This window comes from Haliotis rufescens, unplaced genomic scaffold (assembly GCF_023055435.1).
Source record: "Haliotis rufescens isolate VD_foot unplaced genomic scaffold, xgHalRufe1.0.p SCAF_7, whole genome shotgun sequence".
NCBI lineage: Eukaryota > Metazoa > Mollusca > Gastropoda > Lepetellida > Haliotidae > Haliotis > Haliotis rufescens.
Genome location: NW_025964361.1, coordinates 25,371,159 through 25,396,797, shown reverse-complemented (window position 1 = coordinate 25,396,797; position 25,639 = coordinate 25,371,159). Strand labels below are relative to the sequence as shown.

General features: G+C 38.3%; 1 protein-coding gene across 1 annotated transcript; it reads right to left on the bottom strand.

Moving 5' to 3' along the window:
• Positions 1–399: 399 nt before the first annotated feature.
• Positions 400–25,616, bottom strand: LOC124137481 (cilia- and flagella-associated protein 97-like). The gene is made up of 2 exons (XM_046503796.2): positions 24,208–25,616; positions 400–7,088 (listed from the first exon to the last, which is right to left on the bottom strand). Exons 1-2 carry the CDS (start codon positions 25,513–25,515, stop codon positions 6,765–6,767), a joined length of 1,632 nt encoding a protein of 543 aa, XP_046359752.2. The 5' UTR covers positions 25,516–25,616; the 3' UTR covers positions 400–6,764.
• Positions 25,617–25,639: the final 23 nt, after the last annotated feature.

Sequence of the window (25,639 nt, the reverse complement as noted above, 5' to 3'; positions counted from 1 at the left end):
TTGCTCACTTGTCTACCTATCTCCATGCCTTGTCAACATTCCCAAGTAGACATGCATAAATGTTATTTTACACCTGGCATAACTATTCCAGCTATATCCAAATGGCTTGTTCTGGGCCAGGCAAACCAGTGGTTGACAGCATGAACACAATGATACAGGAGCAGCCAGGTGACATTGTAACTACCCAATCCACATTAGGTCAGAATACAACCCCATTGGTAACTGAGTATTGTTTTACTCCGCTTTAAGCAATATTCCAGCAATATCATGGCAGGGGACACCAGAAATGGGCTTCACACACTGTACCCATATGGGGAATCCACCTGGTCTTCAGCGTGACGAGTGAACATTTTGACCCCACCTCCCCTCCTTGGAAACTGAAGACAAAGACACAACATGTACTGTCCTGGTTTATTCTGCCATAACATTACAGGCACTGTCCTAGATACACGTAAGATGAACAGTTGACTCACACGGAGTAAGGCACAGGCTAACACTGCTCTGGGCTTCAATACCTACAGGACTATCACAACATGTGACTCACGGTCCAACCACAGGAGCTCTCATTGATAAACAAATAACTTAGAGCGGTTTCAAGTCCACAGTTGTCATCTTCCCAAGGCAAGGAAGTTATCGACTATAAAAGTCCAGTTTCCACCCTTGGCGAAATAGACGTCAATTATGGCATTATATTTAGGCTGGATGAATGAGTCTATGCAAAATCGTGTTATGAATTCAACATCTGGTTTGTAAACTGCCGTGCAGATTTTAGGTTGATTGCAGGATTTGCAAAGCATGTGTACCGTCAACTTAATAGCATCAATAGATAATTCCCAAATCTATTTTCATGTTTTTAATCAAGGTGTTCACGTGATTTGATGTACTTCTCAAGTAAGACCTTATGATTACTGATCAGATCGTCTTGACTGGGCGGTTCCATTTTGTTTGAAGCAAATGCAAGTGATATGAGAGGTGGAATCTGATTGGTCAATAAGAGGGACATAGAAAGGACATAACTCGTAATAGCCACTGGTGGCGCTACGATTAAACCAAGAAATTCGGGCCTAGTTCGGCAACGGTGGAAACTGGACTTTAACTCCCTTGCCTTGGGAAGATGTCCAGCTGCTAACTGTCAGGTCCCACTTTAACACTACTTCACATACTGGAGACTAAGGACACGTATAGGTGGCAATATACATACAAAAATACATGTGAGCGAGAAAACAACAATTCCTGACAAGCTACTAACACATATGGCAATGGGAACGAGTCTTTCTGTTTCTTCAACCACAACTGTTACTTAATCATTGCAGATCCAACACAAGTTACCTCCCTTTGAATAATCTGATTAATTTTAGTGATGTGATGAAAAGAAAGATAAAAACATTGAATCACTGACATCTGAATTTGTTTGTTCCTGTCCAGTGAAACCTGGCTAATCCAGTCAGAAGTTGGCCTCTGTCAACAGCAAATTGTCAGCTGGAGACTGGTTTCCATACCAACAAGCTCTGGATTCACAAGATTTCTGGATTATCAGGGTTTCAATGTACATGTATCTGCCATAAACCTCAATGTTATGGGGAGAGAGGAAGATGCTATCTGAGAGTGACATCATTGCTGAAGTAGCATTACAGTTTAAACCATTTTGAAAACAGTATTTGATGGGATGATGTCTTATAGATCCAGTTTTTCTTCTAAAACATGCAATACAATATCCCAATACGTGGAACAAAACTTCAGCTGCTTCAAACTCCGCAACTGACATAGACTACTATATATATATATACACACACACAATATGTACATAAATAGCATTGTCAACAATACAAGGAGAAACTGTCCAGATAAAATAAAATGAGGTAAAATGACAAAGAAATTGCAAAAATAACATCATGAGGCAAAGTACTCTGAATATACACTGACAAACTAAAGCCAATATGTCACCTGTCACAATGTCTGTGTTCTAGAGTAAATACACATGCTTGCACTACACAGGTCCACAAATGTCTGATGTCTCCAGCACGCTCACTGTAATGGGCCATAAACAACACAACATGAAGGAGACTTTACAAGGTTTACTGCTGGAAGTCAAACAGTGTGAAAGGAGCATGTCTTTTCACTTACATGTACTTATCAAACCAGACTGAATTATTTACTATTTTAAGTCGTCTATTAAAAACGAAAAAGAACTGCAGAGTTTGACTGAAAGTACCGTATTCGACGTTATAAGCGCCCAAGGCACGTTTTTTTCAAAAGCATGCTTCTGTTTGAATTTTGTAACATTTATTTCAAAATAGATGTGCATGATAAAGCCTCACATCAATTCAGCTAGAGACTACAGATACTAGACTTGGGCTTCAAGCTACTGGTATTAGGCACCGAGTGTATGAAATCTAAGCCTGCAAGACGATTATAACAAAATGTACTCTTGAGCCTTGATGACCACATATTGTTCAATATATTATACAGGTGTCAAGATGGCCGTACATTGAACTTTGCTTTATATTCAAGGTTCCTAGAAATGCTTTCAATAAATATAATATATGTGCTTTTCACATATGAAACATACAGTGAACATAAAAAAACACTTTTCCCACCTTACTTACCCAACTTTCAATAAATATTTATTTGTACATCAACAGCATAATAAACACATGTATAATGGTTTCTTCATCAACATGGATATTTCATTTTGAACATGTTTGAAAACGTCATAAACTGGCCGATTATTTAATAAATAATCAACTTGTCACCTCTTTGCATGATTCCTTTTGTATTAGTCCTATGTGGACATCCATGATTTATCTCATATCCTCCAGGGCTCCGTTCCTCAAAGCGATCTTAGCGCTAAGGTGATTGTAAGTCCCATATAATTTAACGTAGGCTTACGATCATCGTTGTGCTAAGATCGCTTTGGGGAACGGGCCTCAGTTAAACATGAACTCAAGGCCTCCCTATTGCTGTAGTGAACAGTCTATATCCAGGGCCACTTGCACAAAGCGATCTTAGCACTAAGACTATGTTAAAGTATGGGAGTTATGATCATCTTAGCGCTAAGATTGCTTTGAGCAAGTGGGTCCAGAACCCTTGTTACAGACAAGAAATACATTCCAATTTATTTAAAAAAATAAGATACACAGGAAACTGAAATCTTACTTAGCTGTACAAAGGGAGTTTAAGGACAATAATTTCGTTCAGTTGTTGAATCGTTACTGCAAATTTACTTTTTACAGGTTTTAACATGGTAAACAAGAGGTGAGTCTGGGTTGCTGTGACCTGAACATTCACACAACACACAACAGAGATGTTGATCAGTAAACACACAGGTAACCAACACAAGCCTACTCAAGCAGGTGGTATTTGACAGTGCGGACATTATTCATACATTTCTGCAGAAAGGAACGGGTGACTTGAATTGAAAAGCTTCACTTCTGGCTGGTACTCGATCACGTTGATGGGCCTGTAGTGTGACATAATGTTATACAATAGCTTGAGAGAATGCCTAATCAATAACCTATCAGTGATATTGATCACCTGATATATTGCTACATTAGTGAGGGTGAGGAAGGTGGGGATTAGCTACTTTTGTCAGACACCCTTCGTTACCACCTGTCAGTGAATCCCTTATGATTTCATCTCGTCTATGATTTAGTTCAATAATGGGCTTGCCTTCTGTGTGAATATGGTCGTGCAGTGTTATTATTTTGAGTTCACTTGAACAAACATCTGGAATTAAAAATTAAGAATTATAATGTAAAATTTGTGACCGAATAGTATTATGTGTTAGTTGTGTCTCAAAAAAGAAATCACATGGTCACTTGTTACTATGGAAACCTCTTGAATCCATCATGTAACCATGGTAACACTGGGAATATACAATGACATGTTGTCATTTACATATCAATACACGCAAGTGTTTAATAAAGTCACAGCCGCGATAGCTCAGTGAATGGGTTGAGAGAATATTTGGGTTACCTAAAACCTGAAATGTAGATTATTTCTCAACTTTGATTAGCTGACAAGCAATCACACGATGACCGTCAATGAAATTCACACTGGCAACATTTTGAACCCCCCAAAATAGCCATTGGAATCCAAAGAAGTAATATTCAGTTCTTTCAAAGCAGATCTGTATGACAGAAATATTTATGGTTATTAGACAAAGAGTTAGAACTATTGAACATGTCTTTGCTAATTACACAAATAAAGTCATAGATTCTTTTCAGAAGTCAATACTGTAGTCATGAACCTGACAAAAACAATATTGAATATTTGTTTTGTTCAATACTGTATGTAATTGGTCCGTCAAAAGAGATATCGACCTCATTGAAAGTTTCCCTATAGTATAAATTAAGACCTCCTTGACAAAGTCCCCCCGCCCCCCTATGCACCCTCACATGTGTCACAATGCCACAAACCTTTTTCCCGATATTGATTCCAGGAAATAACATTATTGATCAGGTGATGTACGCTGTGTTGAAATATGGAGAATATATTCAGAAATCCTTGTAATGATAAAACTTGGACACCAAACTTGGTCAGGTAAAAAATGCTAAAATATACGAGGTATTACATCCCCTATTGCTGATGAATTATTTGACTAATTGTTTCCAGATAATGTAAAGATCCATACATGATTAGCCCAACACAGCACTAGTCATCACATGAATATATGATCTCAGCTTAGGAAATTACCATGCCAACAGCCATGTGGGTGTGTCACATGAGGCCATCATTTGCCATGACGAACATAATGTTACCCTTTCCTTTATGTTTCTTTAAGTTTTCTGATTGGTTGTGACAAATTCCCACATATCACAAAAGGATAAGCCAATAATATCTTTTCAGTTAGGACTTCTTTTTTTCATTACTTTGTATAAATTTGTTGTTTTAAGACTTTGTTATCGGAGGCAAAAACATAAATTGTTTCAGAGTCCGTGGGAAGAAAAAGATTGCATGAACAATGTATTTTTTGTATTTTGCATTTGTCGAATTTTTGTCTGTTTAAATCAAGGAATTATAAACAAATATGGCCTAGTTGCTAAGATTGATTTTCAGTGAGAAAGAACATCCAGCAGGGCTATATAATTCCACTCAGTACTCTCATAAACAGGCTAGGGTTATTTTCTAATGCTGTGATCTATATTACAAATGTACTTCTAATGAGTCACTAGATTCAGTAACCATGGTACCGGTATGATAAATTTGGGCCATGACATATTATCAAAAATTATCAAAAATTAAATGATACAAGAAATCAATAACAATTTCTCTAATTCTTGTTTTGGATACGCCAGCATGACTCTACTGAGGGGGATACGAACATCGTGATAATACACTTGATGTGACCTCAGGTCATGTAGATGTATTCCTGGACTCAAGTACCGGCATTCCACAAGTTTATGGCTGATGAAGTTATCTATACCTAGTACACAGCCAGTATTTAAAAGATGTATATGTTCTATAGTTGTGGACAGAAATATCAAACATTTGAAAAGGATATCAATTTTTCGGTGTCCCACATGTCACATAGCCCTCTTGTCGTACAGGTGAAAAAGCCCAAAGGGAATGGTTGCTTACCATATATGACAGGGTTAAAAATTAACACCTGCCCGCTAGCCCGAGACAAGTACAAATTCATTCGGGCTAGTACAAATTTTTCCATTGTTTTAACATTACAAAGTCATTTTATCTTTACCAGGGCTAGTGAAGCTTTTGAGTTTAGTTCTAACCCTGATATGACTACTTTATGTCTTTTGTATAAAGTGGTGTGACCAATGTTTTAGATATTTGAATGATGAATCCTGATTTCAAACCTGGACGGATACTAAACAAATACATTCAAACGTCATAGAACCACTTCAACAACAAGCTGAGCATTATAATGTGAGGATGGATCTTATTATTATAGTTATTACCATTGGGGAAGTTATTGAAAAAAACACGTTAAAAATGACACCTTTTAAGGCTGTAACCCTTGGGTGTGCTTGGATCCTGGTAACATAAATGTAAGTGAGACATTCATAAACCAATAGGTTTGAAAAACCTGCTCACATAACGTCCTAACTTACTCCTTTGACTGAAGATCCTGTCGAACCCAAGGGACATAACTCCCTGTATTGAGATTGCTGACAACAACAGAATGATGAATATATATAGAATAATCATGATAACAAAAGAACAAATATATTCATCATGATCATATTACCATGGTAACCAATTACAAACCAAATGAAAATTTATTTAATTACCTGGCATGATATTTCATGTGTTCCCCAAATATATCCCAGTGTTAACTGCTATACATGATATATACAATTATAGAATTAACAGTGACATGTAACGAACATGTTTCATACATGTAGATAAACTATGAAGAAAATGTCCTGCACAAAATCATATATTTTCTTCTCAGACTACTTGCCATGACATGACTCAGCTGAATGCTTTGATAAAATATGACAAGTCTTTGAAAGTATATATTTAATAAATAAAGCATGTAAGCAAAGTTTTTTTTGTCCTTATCCTTATGTTAACAGTATAAGACAAAGAGGTCCCCAGATCTAATACAATAAAAAACACATCATGGCCTGCAAAAATTTGAAAAATAAAATTAAAAAAATGATCATCTAGCTACTTAATGCAATGTCATATTTCACAACACTTGGCATGAAATTGAAGCTAGACCAAAAAGGTTCAAAATAAAAGTATATTCTTTATGAAAGTACTGAGAACCCATGTACATGTACATGATCATCTCAACACTACCATCGGTCCGACCAACAGGGACGAGATTCGACAATTCTTTTAGCACTTCCAGGTATTCGACCTGATCTCATTGTTGAAGCTGCAGATCGCATAGTAGATGCGGCGGAGGCATTAGTTGATCCACTGGTCACACTGCACATGCTCCGTGACCTTTGACTCAGGGTTGACCCTGCTGACCCAGGCCGTGACCTGCGACCTGACTTGAGATGGTCATCTGCGATGGGGACTCCGTACAGCATGGTGCGCTGGTAGTGGCCGATTTGATCATCACGGGACATTCCTCGCGTCGGCTTCACTTTTTGGAGTCGGTGCAAAAATTTCTGAAACACAAACATAATAATTAGTTTTGCAATTTGAAAATCATATTAATACTAATAACTACCATATATGATAAAAAAAGTTAAAACTTCTGGAATATTTCCCATTCCGGCATGGATAAAGTTGAAAGTGTTTTAAGTACTTATCTTGGACTATCATAATGTTGGCTTCATGCTGATTGGCAACTTGGTACAATTGTTCAATTGTTCGCAAAGAGGCACATAGCAACGTGACGTCATATGAACACACTGTCACAAATGACCATGGTGATGTCACAAACCATTAGATGTGAGGTTGTTCAGCGGTAGAAACTAACACTTTGAGTCCACTAGTCCTTATAATGATAACAAATAGTAGAACCCTTATAAATGACAAATTTCTACAAGTCCTTATGATACCTTCACTATTGGGGACTTAGGCAAGGACTATAGTGCCTTTTTCTAACACTGTTGTTCCAACACTAGGATATAGTCCTCCACTTGAGAGGAAACTATCATATTTCGATATTTTCTTTGAAATAAATAAATGATTTCGAGTTAGTTTGTTGTTTAATTCAGCACTCAGCAATAAGCATCGACCTACGCAATTGGGATACAATGACATGCATCAACCAAGTCAGCGAGCCTGACCACCCAAACCCGATACTCGCCTCTTACGACAAGCATACCGGGGTAGTTGCCTTTTACTGCAAGCATGGGTTGCTGAAGACCTATTCTACCCTGGATCTTCACAGAATTAGTGATGACATCAGATATCAATCAATTGTCACACTACCTGCAGGTAACTCATCAGTAAATGCTAATATACTGAACAGCATTGAAAATGCACCACCATGAAAATGGATGTATTTTTATCCGGGCTTAAGTCATATGAAAATATATAAGTGAATGAGTAATATACAACGCTCTGGACGAAGCATGAAGAAGAACAGCTCGTCAAAACACATTCCTAATTTTTTTGTGAGCGTAATTGCCAAAATGCAACAAATTGCGTGCACATCATGGAAAACGTGTTTTGTTTCACGGGAAGCATGCAGAATAGGGCTATAATAGACAGACTTTTTAAAGCCACATCACTTGTTGCTGCAGATGTAAAGGGTACTGACACAAGAAATGCCAAGATTAACAGCAGAGGAACGTGAACGTGCCTTGGGCATGCTTCAAGGTGGTACGTCAAGTAGAGTCGTTGCACAACGGTTTCAATGCCATCATTCAACAGTCCTCAGGCTACTGAGCAGATACCAGCAGACAAGAACCACCAGAGATCGACCAAGTCCAGGTCAACGTCGTGTAACTACACCACGTCAGGATCGCCATATTGTTCGTCGGCATCTTCGTGATTGTACACTTCCGGCTACCAGGACTACAGCAACCGTACAAGGCCGACAGGGTTGGTCAGCGCTGACACCGTACGTCAACGTCTCCGCTCAGCACTAGGATATGCACACCTTCCAGCAAGACAATGCAAGAGTGCACACAGCACGTGTTTCAACACAGTACCTAGCGAACAATAATGTGCCTCTGCTTCCATGGCCAGCCCTGTCACCCGATCTATCGCCAATTGAACATCTATGGGATTACCTGGGTCAACGCCTCTCACGATGTCCGCAAGTACAGAACCTGAGAGAACTTGAAGATACACTACATCAAGAGTGGAATGCCCCAGAACACTATTAGCAGACTTATTAGATCAATGAGAAGACGTTGCATGGCCTGTGTTGCTGCCAATGGCGGACATACCAGATATTGACTTTTCATTTTAACCCTATGTGTCTTCCTTACACTGATGACGTAAATGTAATTACTGTGTGGTATTACTGTTTCCTTTGTCGTCTTTCTTAATAATCAGTCTATGTCTATTCTAATTAAAATCAGTCATTGCTCAAGTTGTTTTTGTAATATTTCAAGATTTATTGCTGGTGCGTTTTCAATGCTGTTCAGTATATTAGCACAACCCTGCCATTGTATTGGATCAGTTACTTAACTCTCTGCCATTGTTTCGCAGTCAGATTATGTGTGCATTCAGGCCTCAGTATCAGAAAAATATACATTACACTGACAGTGTTCCAGACACACTGAACTATTCCAGTCACTATCTTCCAGTTCCAGACATGACCATCACTATCTTCCAGTTCCAAACATGACTATCACTATCTCCCATTTCCAAACATGACCATGACTATCTTCCAGTTCCAAACATGACTATCACTATCTCCCAGTTCCAGACATGACCATGACTATCTCCCAGTTCCAGACATGACCATGACTATCTCCCAGTTCCAGACATGACCACCACTATCTTCCAGTTCCAAACATGACCATCACTATCTCCCAGTTCCAGACATGACCATCACTATCTCCCAGTTCCAGACATGACCATCACTATCTCCCAGTTCCAAACATGACCATCACTATCTTCCAGTTCCAAACATGACCATCACTATCTTCCAGTTCCAAACATGACCATGACTATCTTCCAGTTCCAAACATGGCCATCACTATCTCCCAGTTCCAAACATGACCATGACTATCTTCCAGTTCCAAACATGACTATCACTATCTCCCAGTTCCAAACATGACCATCACTATCTCCCAGTTCCAAACATTACCATCACTATTATCCAGTTCCAAACATGACCATCACTATCTCCCAGTTTCAGACATGACCATCACTATCTCCCAGTTCCAAATATGACCATCACTATCTCCCAGTTCCAGACATGACTATCATTATCTTCCAGTTCCAAACATGACCATCACTCTCTCCCAGTTCCAGACATGACCATCACTATCTTCCAGTTCCAAACATGACTATCACTATCTCCCAGTTCCAGACATGACCATCACTATCTCCTTGTTCCAAACATGACATCACTATCTCCCAGTTCCAGACATGACCATCTCTATCTCCTAGTTCCAAACATGACCATCACTATCTCCAAGTTCCAGACATGACCATCACTATCTCCCAGTTCCAAACATGACCATCACTATCTCCCAGTTTCAAACATGACCATCACCATCTCCCAGTTCCAAACATGACCATCATTATCTTCCAGTTCCAAACATGACCATCACTATCTTCCAGTTCCAAACATGACTATCACTATCTCCAAGTTTCAGACATGACTATCACTATCTTCCAGTTATAAACATGACCATCACTATCTTCCAGTTCCAAACATGACCATCACTATCTCCAAGTTTCAGACATGACTATCACTATCTTCCAGTTCCAGACATGACCATCACTATCTCTCAGTTCCAAACATGACCATGACTATCTCCCAGTTCCAAACATGACCATGACTATCTCCCAGTTCCAAACATGACTATCACTATCTCCCAGTTCCAAACATGACCATCACTATCTCCCAGTTCCAAATATGACCATGACTATCTCCCAGTTCCAAATATGACCATCACCATCTCCCAGTTCCAAGCCAGCCAATACACAAAGAAACAAATCACAAAACGAAAAGAAAATCTACCAGCCCTAAATGGTCTCTTGGCATCATTTGCAGAAGATTTTAGCAGGTGTCAATATATATATGTTTCAGCGGGGCATTGCAGACAAACAATGTTCAGACTTCAGACAAGTTGCTGAATGAGTCACTGACTGTACATGATGTTTCAGTGACAGGAAGGACGCAGCTGTATGTATGACACCGACACAATGGTAGAATATTCACTGATCGATTCAGTGTTTGGAGAAGGGTTTTCATCAATGCCTCCGAGTTCTTGCAAGCCACACACAGCAGGTAATATGAGATTAATCAGGGTGGGTTGGCTTCTTTGTGTAATGGTGTTCGTTCACACACACAGTGACACAAGTGAGGTGAATATACCACCAGGACGGCAACACTGTTGAACAAGCTGTACACCAGGGCATTGTAGCCCAACAGCAATAAAAGCGACAGTCTTTGAATGATCGTGATATGAATACGGACTTGATATTCTTTTCAACAGGCAGCATTTGTTCCAAGTCAGGTGCAGATCTAGAAATGGGTTGATATTTTTGAGAATCTCAAATGATAAACTTACATACACAATTTTGTCAAATCCATATCACAGTTTTATCAGATTGTGAAAGGGATCTAACATGCATTTTTGGGGGTTTATAGGGGTGGTATTTTAGTTTGAGACATCAATATGTTTTCAGTAATACCTTCAAAACATGCAATGTTTTTCTCCTAAAGGTGTGTGTGTGTGTGTGTGTGTGTGTGTGTGTGTGTGTGTGTGCGTGTGCGTGTGCGTGCATCACACTGTACATTATTTTTAGAACACAGCATATCCAGTGAATGATATATATCATTAAGTTGGTGACAAATTATTTCCCCCCCCCCCCCCCATCAATTTTGGGAGGAGATTATTTTTTTCAAATATAATCTGATTTCTCAAAACAAAAATGATATTTTTTCAAACAGAGATCTGTGCTTAAGTTGAGCCCCTTTGTCTGTTGTTTAACACAGCACTCAGCAACACTGCAGCAATGAGACAAGGCAGCATCTTCAGAGGCAATCTACAAGTGTGAGCTGCTGAAGACCTGGGTTCCAATTCCTTATGTGGAATTTGATTCCGGCCATCTCGTACCATGATATGGCAGGGATATACCCAAACAAGACATAAAAAAACTTACCTACTCTCAAAGTTCAAGTTACCTGGAAATAAAGTGGCCCAACTACAAGAATGTCTTTGACCCATCATTGTACTCAGTGAATGGCATTTCTCCCAGGCTAGATAATATGCAGTTGCACAGTTTATAAAAGTTTACCCCCTTTCTTTTTATTGATATTGATGCCCTTTTCTGTATCTGAATATACAGGTTGTGAGGCAGACAATGCATTCAGACTCACTGTGGTCACATGGTCATCATTGTCCTGTGTTCGTGGTGTTTACCGTATTCGACGTAATAAGCGCCCCGCTCTAATAAGCGCCCACGGCGAAATTTGTTAATACACTGGCTAGTGAACAATCCTAATTAGCACCCCTTCCGATTGATAAATGTACACAAGGCTATTTCTTCGTGCATAATACGTTTGTTATATGCACCCTTAATTATGGGCAATTAAATTCTGGAAAAATATATCTGTCGTTTTATAAACATTTCAGCATAAACCACAAAATTTACGCTCTTTGAACTCAAAAATATATATTCTAATAAGAGCCCCCTATTTCTGATTTTGAGAGCGCCCTGGGCGCTTATTATGTCGAATACGGTATGTGGGGTTTCCTATAAATAATCATTGTCACGGGATATTGGTGTTAAAGCATGTGTTCTCTTCACGCACCAGGAACTTATTCTAAATTAACAACATTGACTTCTTAACTTTCGGAAATATCTGGGACTATTATTATATTTATTGAAAAAATAAAATCTTTATCAAGTTCAGCATATCATATGTTAACTTTCTGAAATGTTTTTTTTCTGTAAGAATAATCATCCAGCATGCTTATACAATAAATCACACATGACAACCTAAATCAACCAACATGTTCAAACAGTGATAATGATCAAATATCCAAAACAAACGTAGAGTCTCACAGAGAGGCAATTCATATGTTGACCTTTTGAAAACATGAACCAAATACACAAATGACCGAAGCAAGCCATACCCACAATATGTACTATGAATTCATTATCTACGTATATCCTACATGGCACTGCAAGCCTAATATTGACAGTTACTAGGGCCTCTAAGCAACTAGTGAGTACTTCAGACGCAGCTTGGGTGGCTACTGGGACCTTCTAAGCCCTATGTTTAAACTGACGATTAAGCTTATTTTAGGACGAGCTGTAGAACTTGCTCTACTGGTTGTGTTTGTAGATACACAAGATTTTGAAATTTGATTGATTGGATGAATTTATACATGGTATCCATTCCTTTTCATCAAAGAGGCAGCAAAATGATAACAGCGTGGCAAGACAAACACTTGTTGTTAATCATGGCAATAGTTGCCGACATGGCAGAAAACATACACTTGTGTTTCAGGTAGCATAAGCTCAACAAATATGGTGGGTAGGAAAGTAGGTAGGTAGATTGGTGGTAGGTAGATTGGTGGTAGGTAGGTTTTGTTTGTTTGTTTGTTGTTTAACGCCGCACTCAGCAATATTTCACCTATACGATGGTGTTCTGTAAATAACAGTGGTTGACATCATGAGCATGCAATTTTACGATGACATACATCAACCAAGTCAGCGAGCCTGACCACCCGATCCTGTTAGTCGCCTTTTACGACAAGCATAGTCACCTTTTACGGCAAGTATGGGTTGCTGAAGACCTATTCTACCCTGGAATCTTCACGGGGTAGGTAGGTAGGTAGGTAGGTAGGTAGTTAGGTAGGTAGTTAGGTAGGTAGGTAGGTAGGTAGGTAGGTAGGTAGGTAGGTAGGTAGGTAGGTAGTTTTGGTAGGTAATGTTTCAATATTTTTGTAAATAATGTTTAACAAACGTCTAGTTTTGAATGATGTTAGTTGCAATGTTTTTAAATTGGTAGGTGAAGAAGGCAACCATATGCAGAAACAACCCATTCTTTAAAATGTAAAATATGTGTTTCTTGAAGGCTGTTTCCAACAGTACTCAAAACATTTGGATTGCAAGTGAAACAATGGGTGGGTGGGGTTACCTGAAACGCAAGTATTTGTGAGGGGGGCCTAAGTTGCCAGCAGCTGTCTAGGGTGGAGCATGGGAACTCCCTGCTGGATTATCTACTGCTGACAATGTCAGTCTTAAATGATATGAAAGACGAGCCAGTTGTGCAAGAGTTACCAACTAATCATTGTGTCCATGGCTGCAATGAAACACAAACAAAAAACATACAGTGTTTTAAACTAAGGGGTGCCCTTGAGATTTCCTTTTCTTATTAAGGTGCCTTTTTATCGAAGAAAAAGGATGGAAGGACTGAACCTTTCGAAGTTTTAACATTTATGGGTTATGCCACCTCGACTTTTAAAATAGTGTTTGGTTGCTGGGCCAGAATAGTTCACCAGTTCTGCAGGCTAGAAATAAGTAAAATGTTAAAAAAAAAATCACCTGATTTACTGACGTTATCAATATAAATAAATTATTCAAATTACTATTTAATTAACTAGTTGACAATTTAACGTCAAAACTCCAGACCTTCTTTTATTTTGTATTTCTTATGGAAGGGGCCTGAGGCCTGACAGGGGTTATTGAATGTTCTGTAATGCTCTTGGGAATCCCATGAGGGACAGTCAGTTTCATTAAAGTACTGATGTTAATTTTGTTTCATGTCTTGACAAATTAAACTGAAATGAAAGTGTTTTCCCCATTAGTTGCATGTTCCACTACCGTTAAACTTCCTGTTGTAAAATGAATCGGCATTATTCAGAGATTTCTGTTGAGTGTAACTTACAGATGAGATAGTCAAGATTGCATGAAATACATTTAAATGTAATTGCTTCTTTCCATATTTTGACGGAATATCAGAAATATTACCTAGGTCTTGCATTTCAAACGGGAGTGTTTTTTGTGTGTTGACAGTTGTGTAAAACATAGCGGACAATCACTATTTATTATAGTATTTGTGTAATCTAGACAAGGCACACCTAAACTGAAAATGGCATGCTAGAAAATCATTTAAGACCAAATTACTTCACGGTCACAGCAGAATGGATGCACATAATATGCACAGCTCGCCCATGTGACACACAGAAGTATAGTTGTTTGTAGCATCAAAACCAATTCATTCAGTTATAGTCAGGGGAGCATGCACAGAAACTTTACTTTCCAAGACCCAGTGTTCTACTATCACTAAGTTTGTTACAAACCAGGAAATTGTCATCCATAAACAAAGGCTTCACACAAATTTCATGTTATATTTGTTGTTGTACAGAGGTAAGCTCAGCTAACCCTGGCAGGCCTGGAGGAAGAATTTGAACAATGGGAGGAGGCAAGCGAAGGGACTGTATTGATCCTCACCATAAACATGTTTATTTCACTATGCCTGTGACCTGACATATGACTTTAGAGATACCATATGTTGTAGATACACATATATTCATGGTATATTAGTTACAGAAAATAATAATCCAACTTCATTTCTTTAATGTAATTACAGTAAACTACGCTTATAACGAACTGACGGATATAACGAACTTACTTTTTTGGTCCCGACTATTTGCTGTAGTTATGCTGTATATAGGCTAATAACGAACTACGGTTATAACAAACTAAAATTAGTAGTCCCTTTGAGTTCGTTATAACCGTACTTAACTGTACTGTAAATCTTGAAACTAACGCGAGCAGCAGTTGTAACAAGTATATAACAATGTCATTCAAAGAATAGGAATTACACATTGGGCATCTGGTGAGCTATCACTGCTGGGGTCTGGAGCTCTACCCACTCATGTCAAGCTTGATGAAACCTTCTCTGCATACCAATCAGTGAACTATTGTTGGTTCAATTATGTTATTGCCTTTGAACTTCCTTAATGACAGTCAACAGAGTAAACAAATAAACTGTGTGTTGTGTTTAGAAAATCACTGTTTATTGTTTTTATGGACGTGCTCTACTAAGCGCTAATAAGTGGTGCTATTTGCTGTTTAATTGGATTAAGGTAAGGATATGTATCATTCCACTGGGGGTGAGGTGAGGGGAGTTGCATTGAAATTGAGTCGCATTTTTGGCTAGGGGTCAGCAGTCGTATTAATTTGGAGACACATTAATTTCCAGATTTACAGTACTCATTGTGCATTATATGAGGAAATGTGTACCTTCTAACAACTGGAGAACACTATTGTTTATCTGCACATAATTTCCAAGGCATGTGTATTGACAAAACTAGCCAATTAATGGCAGGTCACACAGAAAACAATTCTATGAGCAAAACCTTAGAATTAAACTATTTTCAAAACTTCAGGTGAGGTGACATACACTCAATTATTTGGACCTCAAAGGTAGCGTTGTGGTGAGGGATCACTGTACCTTGTTTTGGTATTCATTAATTCATAAACAAACGCTGTAGCCTACACATATGCTAATGCCAGTGAAGGCACCTCTAATATCAGATCAGAATTAAAAAATAAAGTGCAAAGGGTGTAAGGAAGTGTAAGACAATTTTTAGATTCTTTCTGCGATTGGATTCATTTTCTGATAGTTGAGGGCAAACTTCAGAATTTGTTGGGCTATATGACTAATTTCGTATTGAAATAAACTCAATTGATACTTTATTTCAGATACAATTGGAGTGTCTACATAAGTATGTTCTGTCCCTTAGTAACGGCAAATTCCCTGTTCATGAAATACCATAGATGTGTGCCCGAGATAGAATAAATTAAATATGAATCCATGGGTCCATATGTGAAACAATATGGGATTAAAATATGAATTGATACAGGATTAAAATATTAACTGATACACTTAAGTGCAAATCGTATCGTCTAATAATATTATCAATGCATTAATGTATTGGTGAATCGGTGAATCGTGACACCCTAGTCCACACCATGCACTTATGCACACGTGATACATCTGTATGTGTGAAGTTAAATCCTGAATTATGTCATCTTGGGGCAACCATAACCTGTCGTCCTAAAAAGTACCTATTTATTATTTTACAACATGGCCAGATACCAATGTACAATATATACAAAAATGAAACATAATTTTCAAAAATATCACAAACTAATACTTTGCTACATTTAATAAATAAATTTGCTGACAATATAATACGATCACAAAGCTAAAACAAACACTGTCATGAATGATAATGTCTGCATGTAAATCTACTCTAATAAAAATATTTTAATTAGGAGATAAACATGCTGTGTTTTCAATGTAGAGCTAGGTTACCTGTAGATTTAACCGCGCTAAATTGAATTTGGAACCAAACGCGCAGCGTGAGGTTTCAAATGTTAAATTTAGCGCTGTTAATTCTTCTCCTTCTAAACCTCCACTGAAGTAATGCACCAAAGTAGCTTAAAGCATCAATAGAAAACCCATTAGAGGGGCATTATGTGGCTGAGCTTCATCACAATTGCCACCTGAATTACAATTGAAGATTAACATAGCTCATTAGGCCCTGGCCGTGTGTTGCCCTGGCCGTGTGTTGCCCTGCGAATACACAGGTGATACACAGGTGATACACAGTCGAGAGTTTTTTCCCCAAGACTCGTGTCCTTATATCCTGTTATCTAATAAGCTGGGTATTATGATGCTAGGATCAGTTCGTTAACATTAAGAACAATCCTGATAATTGTAATTAAAAGTCTACTAGCTCCACCTAATTTAACCCAGGTAAGTCAAAATCTGGCCTTGTAGATTAGGGGAAGTGATTAGCACTTAATTACACAACACCTTTGTGGTGTCCATGCCTTTTCATGCCATGGTATATTTCTGGCTGTATCAGGATGTATTTGTCAGCAACGTACAAGTCTCAGAATATTATTTTTTTTGTAATTCAAATGCATAAATCATGCAGTTCACCGACACTCCTTTCATGTTTGCTGTCACTTAAATTTATCGTTCTGTAGATTCTATGGATTACTTTTGCAAAGAAACATCTTAAGAAAAAAGTAAAAAATGTTTTTATGTCACCTCCCTTTCATTTAAATCAATAAAAAAACTGTTGTAGATTTCCTCACATGTTTATGATCAAATAGGCAATTGTTAGTGTATTGATCATTCAATGGATTTCACATAAATTTGTAATATGTACAAATGTAATATCAGTCTGAAAAATTGCAGGATTGCCCTGATGAAATTAATACTCATGTAACAGAATTTATAAAAATACACCGGAACAGACTTGTCTGTATCACTGATCCTTATTCAACCAGTCATAATTTCCTACACACAATCACCTTCAGTGACATGGCAGTTACATTTTACAATCTTTTTGGATTACCTTATTCTACCAAATAAGCGTCCCGCTCAAATAAGCACCCACAGCGATAATTGCTCACATATTGGCTAGTGAACAATCCCAATTAGCACCCTTTCCGATTGATCAATGTACACAAGACATATTTATTCGCATATAATACACACTCGTGTACGTGTTATATGCACCCTTAATTATGGGCAATTAAATTCTGGATAAAATATATCTCTCGTATATAAACATTATAGGCTGTCAGCATAAACCACAAAATTTATCTTTTAACTCTGTTTTTTCCCCACCAAAATAATATTCTAATAAGAGCCCCCTATTTCTAATTTTGAGAGCGCCCTGGGCGCTTATTACAGTATTAAAAGTTCAGAAATTCCTCCTTGATAGCAATATTAGTGTAGAACAAGATTCTGCAGTTGAAAAAAGCATAGCACATAGCCTCCATATCGACAGCATACAGGTTCAACATGACCATCCTGAACCGAAGCTCCAGGGATAGACACTAGCACTTTTAGTCCACTAGTCCTTATAATGATAATATATAGCAAATAGCCAATTTCTACAACAATAGTCCTCATGATACCTTAACTAATGGGCAGTATGGCAAGGACTATAAGTGCCAATTTCTAACACTGCTGATTCAAACCGAAGTGAGTGAATGTTTTTCAACACACAGTCAGCAATATTCCATCTCAGTCACTGTGGCATTGAAACATGGTAAATAACCATGTCTGGACCAACATTTCTTCTCACAACGAATATCAGGGTTTTAGATCGGTTCACTTTCCAGGACATTCGCAGATTGTCATCTGAAATGTCCTGAAGATGTGTTTCAAATTTGATGATAACACAGAAAGAAAGAATGCTTCATCAAAGAGTTGACAAAATCAATGTCCTACTGACATTTGCCTCGAGCAATATCACTGAAGCATAGGTCCCGGGGGCCTGTTTTACTCCAGAACCAGGGAGGATAAGACAGAATGATTCATTTCAAATTGGTTCCAGCTAATATTGGGAATTGGTTGTAAAATCATGATTGATGATTGGATCATTCCAACCGATCAATCTTCGAACTCAAAAAGTTAGCGTCATGTTGTTGTTTTTCAGTGTTAATTTCCGAATACGAATGTATCTAGCACACACCTAACAAAAAACAAGAAATACTTCTGTACAATATTTAAAAAAAAAGACACTGGATTCACTCAAATTTTTCTCCAAGTACTAAGTAGTACATCGTGAACAAATCTTAATAAAAGATTAGAACTGATGAGAACTTGAGAGATATTACAAATTTGTCAGTGTTTGATTATGAAAAATTGTGTTCAATTGCTTGATTGTTTCGAACAATATGTGATTATTTTAATTAATCTGAACACCACTAGTTTAAGTTTTAAGTGAGTGAATGCTATTTTATGCAGGTCATAAACATTCGCTGGCCCTATCACAGCAGCCTAAAAACAACGAATCTGGGCAATCAAGGTAACACAATGACCATGGTGCACCCAATCCTTATTAGACAGCCCTTGGACAAGAATGGGTATTGGGGGCCTATCAATAATATGTCCCCGCTTCCATCGGGGGTCCTAGCGTCGACCCTTGTACACACAAATATCAGCTTCATTGCCTGACAAGAAACTCACCCACAATGGCCACGAAGGGCCCGGATTACTGTCTGTGTCATTTTACCCAGTTTACACACAAGAGTACATGGAGTACATGTGCCTGGAAATTAAATCTATTCAATCCTAAGAATAGAAGAACTGGACCTCATTGTGAGCCGGGATCATGGATGTGTGGGAATCCATGCAATATGTAATGTGATATTCTCTATACAGTCAGTGCACAATAGAGGGGGTGATCAACCTGTACTCAAGGAGGTTTTAACAATAGGACCGGGAAAGGGTGGACAGAAACTATCAACAGGCTTCAGTGTTCTTTCATGTTAGTGTCTGTCTGTATTTCCAAGGTTGGGACTTGCATGTGGCATGTCAAGCCAAGCTAATGCAGAAAATCAACCAAATATATCACAGCATAAGCATCATTACACAAGCCTAACAGGTTACTATTCTGAGGCACTGCTTTTTTTGCTCTGAAATTTAAAGTGAGTCAGATTTTAGGCTGATTTGAGCAATACCCCAGCAATGTCACAGCAGGGAACACCAGAAGTCGGCTTCTTATAATATACTAATGTAATAATTGAACCACTTCCCAACCTCACCCCTCCTGAAATTTAACATGCTGAATTGTTACTTTCAATGTCTTAGGAAAGTACATCTTTGTTTAATCATGTGAAATGTTGTCATACATTAAAGAAACACAGATCTAAGGAATAATTAGTCTAAAGGGATACTAGATTTGAGTAAGCAGACCAATAAAGTGGCATTGTTGTTGTTGTTTAACGTTGCACTCAAGAATATTCCAGCTATATGACAGCAGTGTGCAAATAATCAAGTCTGGACCAGACAATCCAGTGACTGACATCATGAGCATCGATCCATGCAATTGGGATACGATGACACGCATCAACCAAGTCAGCGAGCCTGACCACCCAAACCCATTAGTTGCTTCTAATGACAAGCATAGTCGCCTTTTGCGGCAAGCATGGGTTGCTGAAGACCTATTTCTACCCCAGATCTTCACAAAGGGGAATTGGTATGGATGGAACCAAACAATGGTGGCACTGCCAAATGACCTGGGTATGGCCCCCCTCAAAACGGCTGTCAAATTCACTAGCTAAGCACACTAGACAGAAATAAGTTACTAGGCCTGGGATTAAAGCTAAATTCACCGACTTGAATGCTGTGTGTACAACTGAGATATTGTGAAACACGCTCAACAAGCATATTGTTCCTGCTACCGTGGTCAACTGCCTGTATGTGTGCAGGACTGTCAGTGGCTATAGTGAGCCTCAATTCTGTAGGAGACATTTACAATATCTGTGTACCAGCCTGTGCCAAAAACGTTCAGCACCGCTTCAGTAATTTCAGCATTATAATATGAATTATTATTAGCTGAGCTTCCTAGACCAAACAGACAGTACATTAAATAAACATGACCTACAATATGCAGATCAACCATAACATTACCCAAGCAACAAATAAACACACACATGGTCTGACACGGTCATTGTCAATCCAGTCAACACAATACACAAACAACTGTAGGTAAACAACATGCTCTTCTTTCTACTTCACTTCCCAGTGGAACAAAACCTGATTCTTTCCAATAAAACATTTAAGATCCACAGCGATGAGCACTTAATGAGGTTTGTGTGTACAGGTTCTGGCCCCGGGCTTAGTGCCATCCACACACAGCATGTCTACACTCTCCCAACTGAGGTGATCTCACACCTTCAGTTTCAGACAGGTACACAGCAATTTGTGGCCATCCCATTTATAAAATATGACTGCACTAGTCATGCTAGATTTCCTTTTCAACTGGCAGCCATCATGTTTTCATGGTGCCCAGACATTTTCAAAGTAAAAAAATATCTTTTTTATTTTTTGTTATTGCGGCCATGATGGTTTGGTTTATTGTTTAACGCTGCATTCTAAAGCAGTATTCCAGCTGTCTGATGGCGACCTGTCTGGACTAGATAATATGATGTTGTAAGCAACAATGATATTGCAATTCACGCCTTCGGGGTACAACACCACGCTACCAACCAAGTCATCAAGCCTGACCATCTCATCCATTAAGAGCCTCGTACAACAAACACAGGTAGCTGTGGACCATTTCTTACCTGCAATCCCCACAGGGTGCTTACTCAGCTCGTATCAGTAGCAACCTTACACGTAATTTACAAACAGCAGTTCATACGGTCACATCATAAATCATAATATTATCAGAAACCTTCTACTCGCTTGCCAGAAATATACAGAACTTATATTTATTAAGGGATGGTTACGTAAAGATGTTTTAATGCACCAAATAATTGCATAGATATAAAAAATTTCTTGGCTTCAGTTTTTAAATAAATTCAAGAGATCAAAAATGTTGTAATATGTATTATGAAGAACATGTGACTAACTAACTACAAAAAGTGCAATACAGAGTGGTACAATAGGGGAGTACAGGTCTCTATGTTTGGAAATGGCACCAATCAGATGAATAGTAATTCATGATGATGTCATCGAGTGAAGTTTGAGGGACAGGGGTTCCATGTTCTATTTTGCGCGAGCAGTGTTAGAAATTGGCACTAGTCCTATAGTCCTTGCAAAACTGTCCAATAGTTGAGGTATCATAAGACTAGTAGAATTTTCCCATTATTTAGATTTTTGCTATATGTTATCATTAAAACGACTAAACACATGCTAAAGGACTAAAAATGTTTATGAGGCAGTGCCACTAAAATTGCCAAAACATCAATCTTTAATAGGGTAAGTATAAAGTACTGTAGCTAATTTGTAAGATAATTATCATCACTGTATTATAGTTTGGATATATATTTCATAACTGCCAGATCTGTTAAAATGGAAGCCCATGTATAAAAAACTAGCCGTAACTTGTTTGAGGTAGCGATACTTTTAACACGCTTCTATTCTGGCCCTACCTGTAAATTCCATTAAACCATCCAAAAAAAGCTACCCAGGTACTTTACAAATGTAAGAATTCCAGTAAAACCAGTAATAATATGATCAAATATGCTTTCTGTGAATGTGCAGAATTGACAAAGGTCCTTGTCACTGAACAATGATATTTGGGATGCCTATCAGTATTCAGAAAGCAGTATTCCCTTTAAAAACACAACCCCCAGGGTACCTGTAACATAACACCAATTTGCTTCTCTGATAAGGCACATTGCTAAGGGGGAGTTTCTAATAAGAACACTAGTTTCCCAGCATTTGCTACTTGTATTCAGAGATAACAAGAAGACTATCACAGGAATTCCTTACATCATGTACATACTTCCCCCTGGTATTATTACCTAGAACAGAGTCTAACCTGCAGGCAGTGAATGGTAGGTGGCTGATGCATGACAGTGGTAAAGTGAAATGAATCCCCCGACACTATCAAGTCTTCATGAATAATAGATGGTCTTTTCCTCAAGATTAGAACAGTACATATTGATGGAGAAATGCCAGCAAGCAAGTTAATTTCCAGATGAAATGTACACCTCGTCAGTTACAACTTAACATGTTGTTGAGATATTTGCCTTGGGTTTTTTCTTACCTGATGCACCAAAGATGCAGAAATTACAAACGTGTTTGATTGACAATCATGATGAGGACAACATGGACAAGAAACACCATATCTTCAAGTACAAGGTTTTAATTCTCTGTATTTTTGTAATTTGAAATCACTATGCACGCTAATAAACAGTCTGAACCAAACATTTTTAGTCTACTCAGCCAAACTTGTATTTTGACATTATTTTCAGTAGTATTTATTCGGGTTTATATATGGACTAGTACAAGCTGATCTTATTGGACCATAAGAAATTTTACTGAACAGTGGCTTTGGACGAGTTGATGAAGTGACAGACTGAATAAATAAAAAAATTACATTAAAATGCTATGTGGCAATGTTCATTATGATTTAGATGAAGCCTTCAAAAACAGGAAATACAACAAGTATCATTGCAAGCATAATTTTTCCCCAAGCACTTGCAATGTTAGAGATTCAGCATGACCATGATGAAAATCAAGGGGACCTTGTCCTAACCCTAATGTTAATTAAATGGGAAATGGAGAGGGGAGGAGGCATCTTGAGATTTAAATACCATAGAAGCAAACCTTAAGACCCCAGGATGCTCTTTTTACTTTTAACACTGAAATACATTAAAATGAACTAACACATTTGACCTGATTAACATATTTCATGATAACTTCCTTGGCTGGAAACTAAACCAAACAATTTGCAATTTTTCAACCAGTACATGATCAATTGTGTGACCTCATTTCACAGCCTTGTTGATCAAACCTTTACAACAGTACCATTGGAACATAAAAAAACAAACATTCAAGGGTTCATATAACCAGTTTTATAGATGATATTAATATTCCACTTTTGTGCATTGATACAGTACATGTGACATCAAATGCGGCTTAACACCTCATTCAAGGTTATTGCAATTATAAGTTATATAGCGATGTGTATGCAGGTGTGTGGGTCTGCTTGTACTAGTCTGGACTTATGCCAGTTTTATAAATGCTAGCCCAGACCAGACCAGTCCTTGTATCCCTGATATTGAATTGATATGTCATTCTATCAATGACATTTCTGGATTAAGAGAAATTGTGTTGAGTCTAGATGAATAGATTCTTACCATATTTTCTGATTCAATCGTTTTCTGTTGTCTCTGTCGGTTAATGGCTGACGCAGTCACTCTTCTGACTGGGGTTGGTTCTGCTCGTTTCATTTGGTGTGGTGCTCTCTGTTCTGCTACATGCTTCATTATTTCACGTAACAACCTCTGGTTTTCTCTTTCAATCAATTTAGTTCGGTCATCAGTGAAAGTATAATTGCCACGGTCATGAGCCTTTGGTGGTGCAAACATGACACGTCTTGTATTATCCTTCACACGCTTCTTTTTCTCCAATTCTGAAACAGCTTTCATCAGAATATTAAGATCCAGTGTCTCAGCCTCGCCTGGTCTAATAGAATAACTGGAATTCTCCAGATCTGGTGGTATACCACAGTATTGCACAGTTTTTTTATGAGATCCATTTTGGAGATCATACCTCTTCTTGTGTGGGCTGTTCCTTGGTGATGTCAATGGAGAAACGTCCGTCATGTCACTTTCAGAATCAGATCCTGACCTGTCACTATCTTCATTTCTATATCTTGATTTATTCTTATGGCTCGAATCACTGTTTCTGAAACTATTATTTTTATTACCAGCACCCCATGCTTGATGCTTAGAACCACCTTGCTTTTTACTTGGATGTGCTGAAACAGGTCTCATTCTTGCTACTCGTGGTCTTTCTTCAACCTTATGAACAGGATTTTGGGAAATGTCTTTATACTTTTTCTCATGTTTATTTCTTGGAGTTGGACTGGGGCTTCTATCAGAAAAGTCTGATGTACTCTCACTGCCACTGCCACTTTCACTAGCTGACTGACTGGAGACACTTTCTGAACGTGATCTTGTTTTCCTATTGTCTCTGTCACTACGTGAATGCTCCTTACGTGTGATTTTAGACCTGGTATTTCGTTGGTCTGGGCTTGTCGATGGGGAACGAGTCTTACTTGAAGATCTTGAACGATTTCTCGCTCTACCCCCGGATCTTACACTTGACACATCACTAAACGAAGAACTGTCCGATTGTGAACTGGTATGATCAGAATCAGAAGAGTATATATCCTCATCCTCTTGTTTGATTACTTCGAAGAGTGATGCCTTCCCTTCTCGAGGCCCATCACTCCTTGAGTTTGACGTTCGTTTATTTTCGTATTCTCCAATATCTACTGGTGAGTCTGGTTTAGGTGACTTTGGTGCTGGTGGCGGTTTAGACCTTATTTTCTCCGAAGTCTTCTTGTCTTGAGGAGATGGTGATCTTTCTTTTCCCGGCGAGTCGAAGAAATCAAAATCTACATCTCCCTTTAGTTCTTCTAAATCCTGGTCCATATCCATATCAACGTGTGCTGGAGCTAGATCAAAACAGCATGGTAATCCGCTCAGCGTATCCGACTCAGCACTTCATGTCAACCCGCTTGTTTTGTAGCAACTATTCAGTCATTGGGTAAACTCTTTTCGT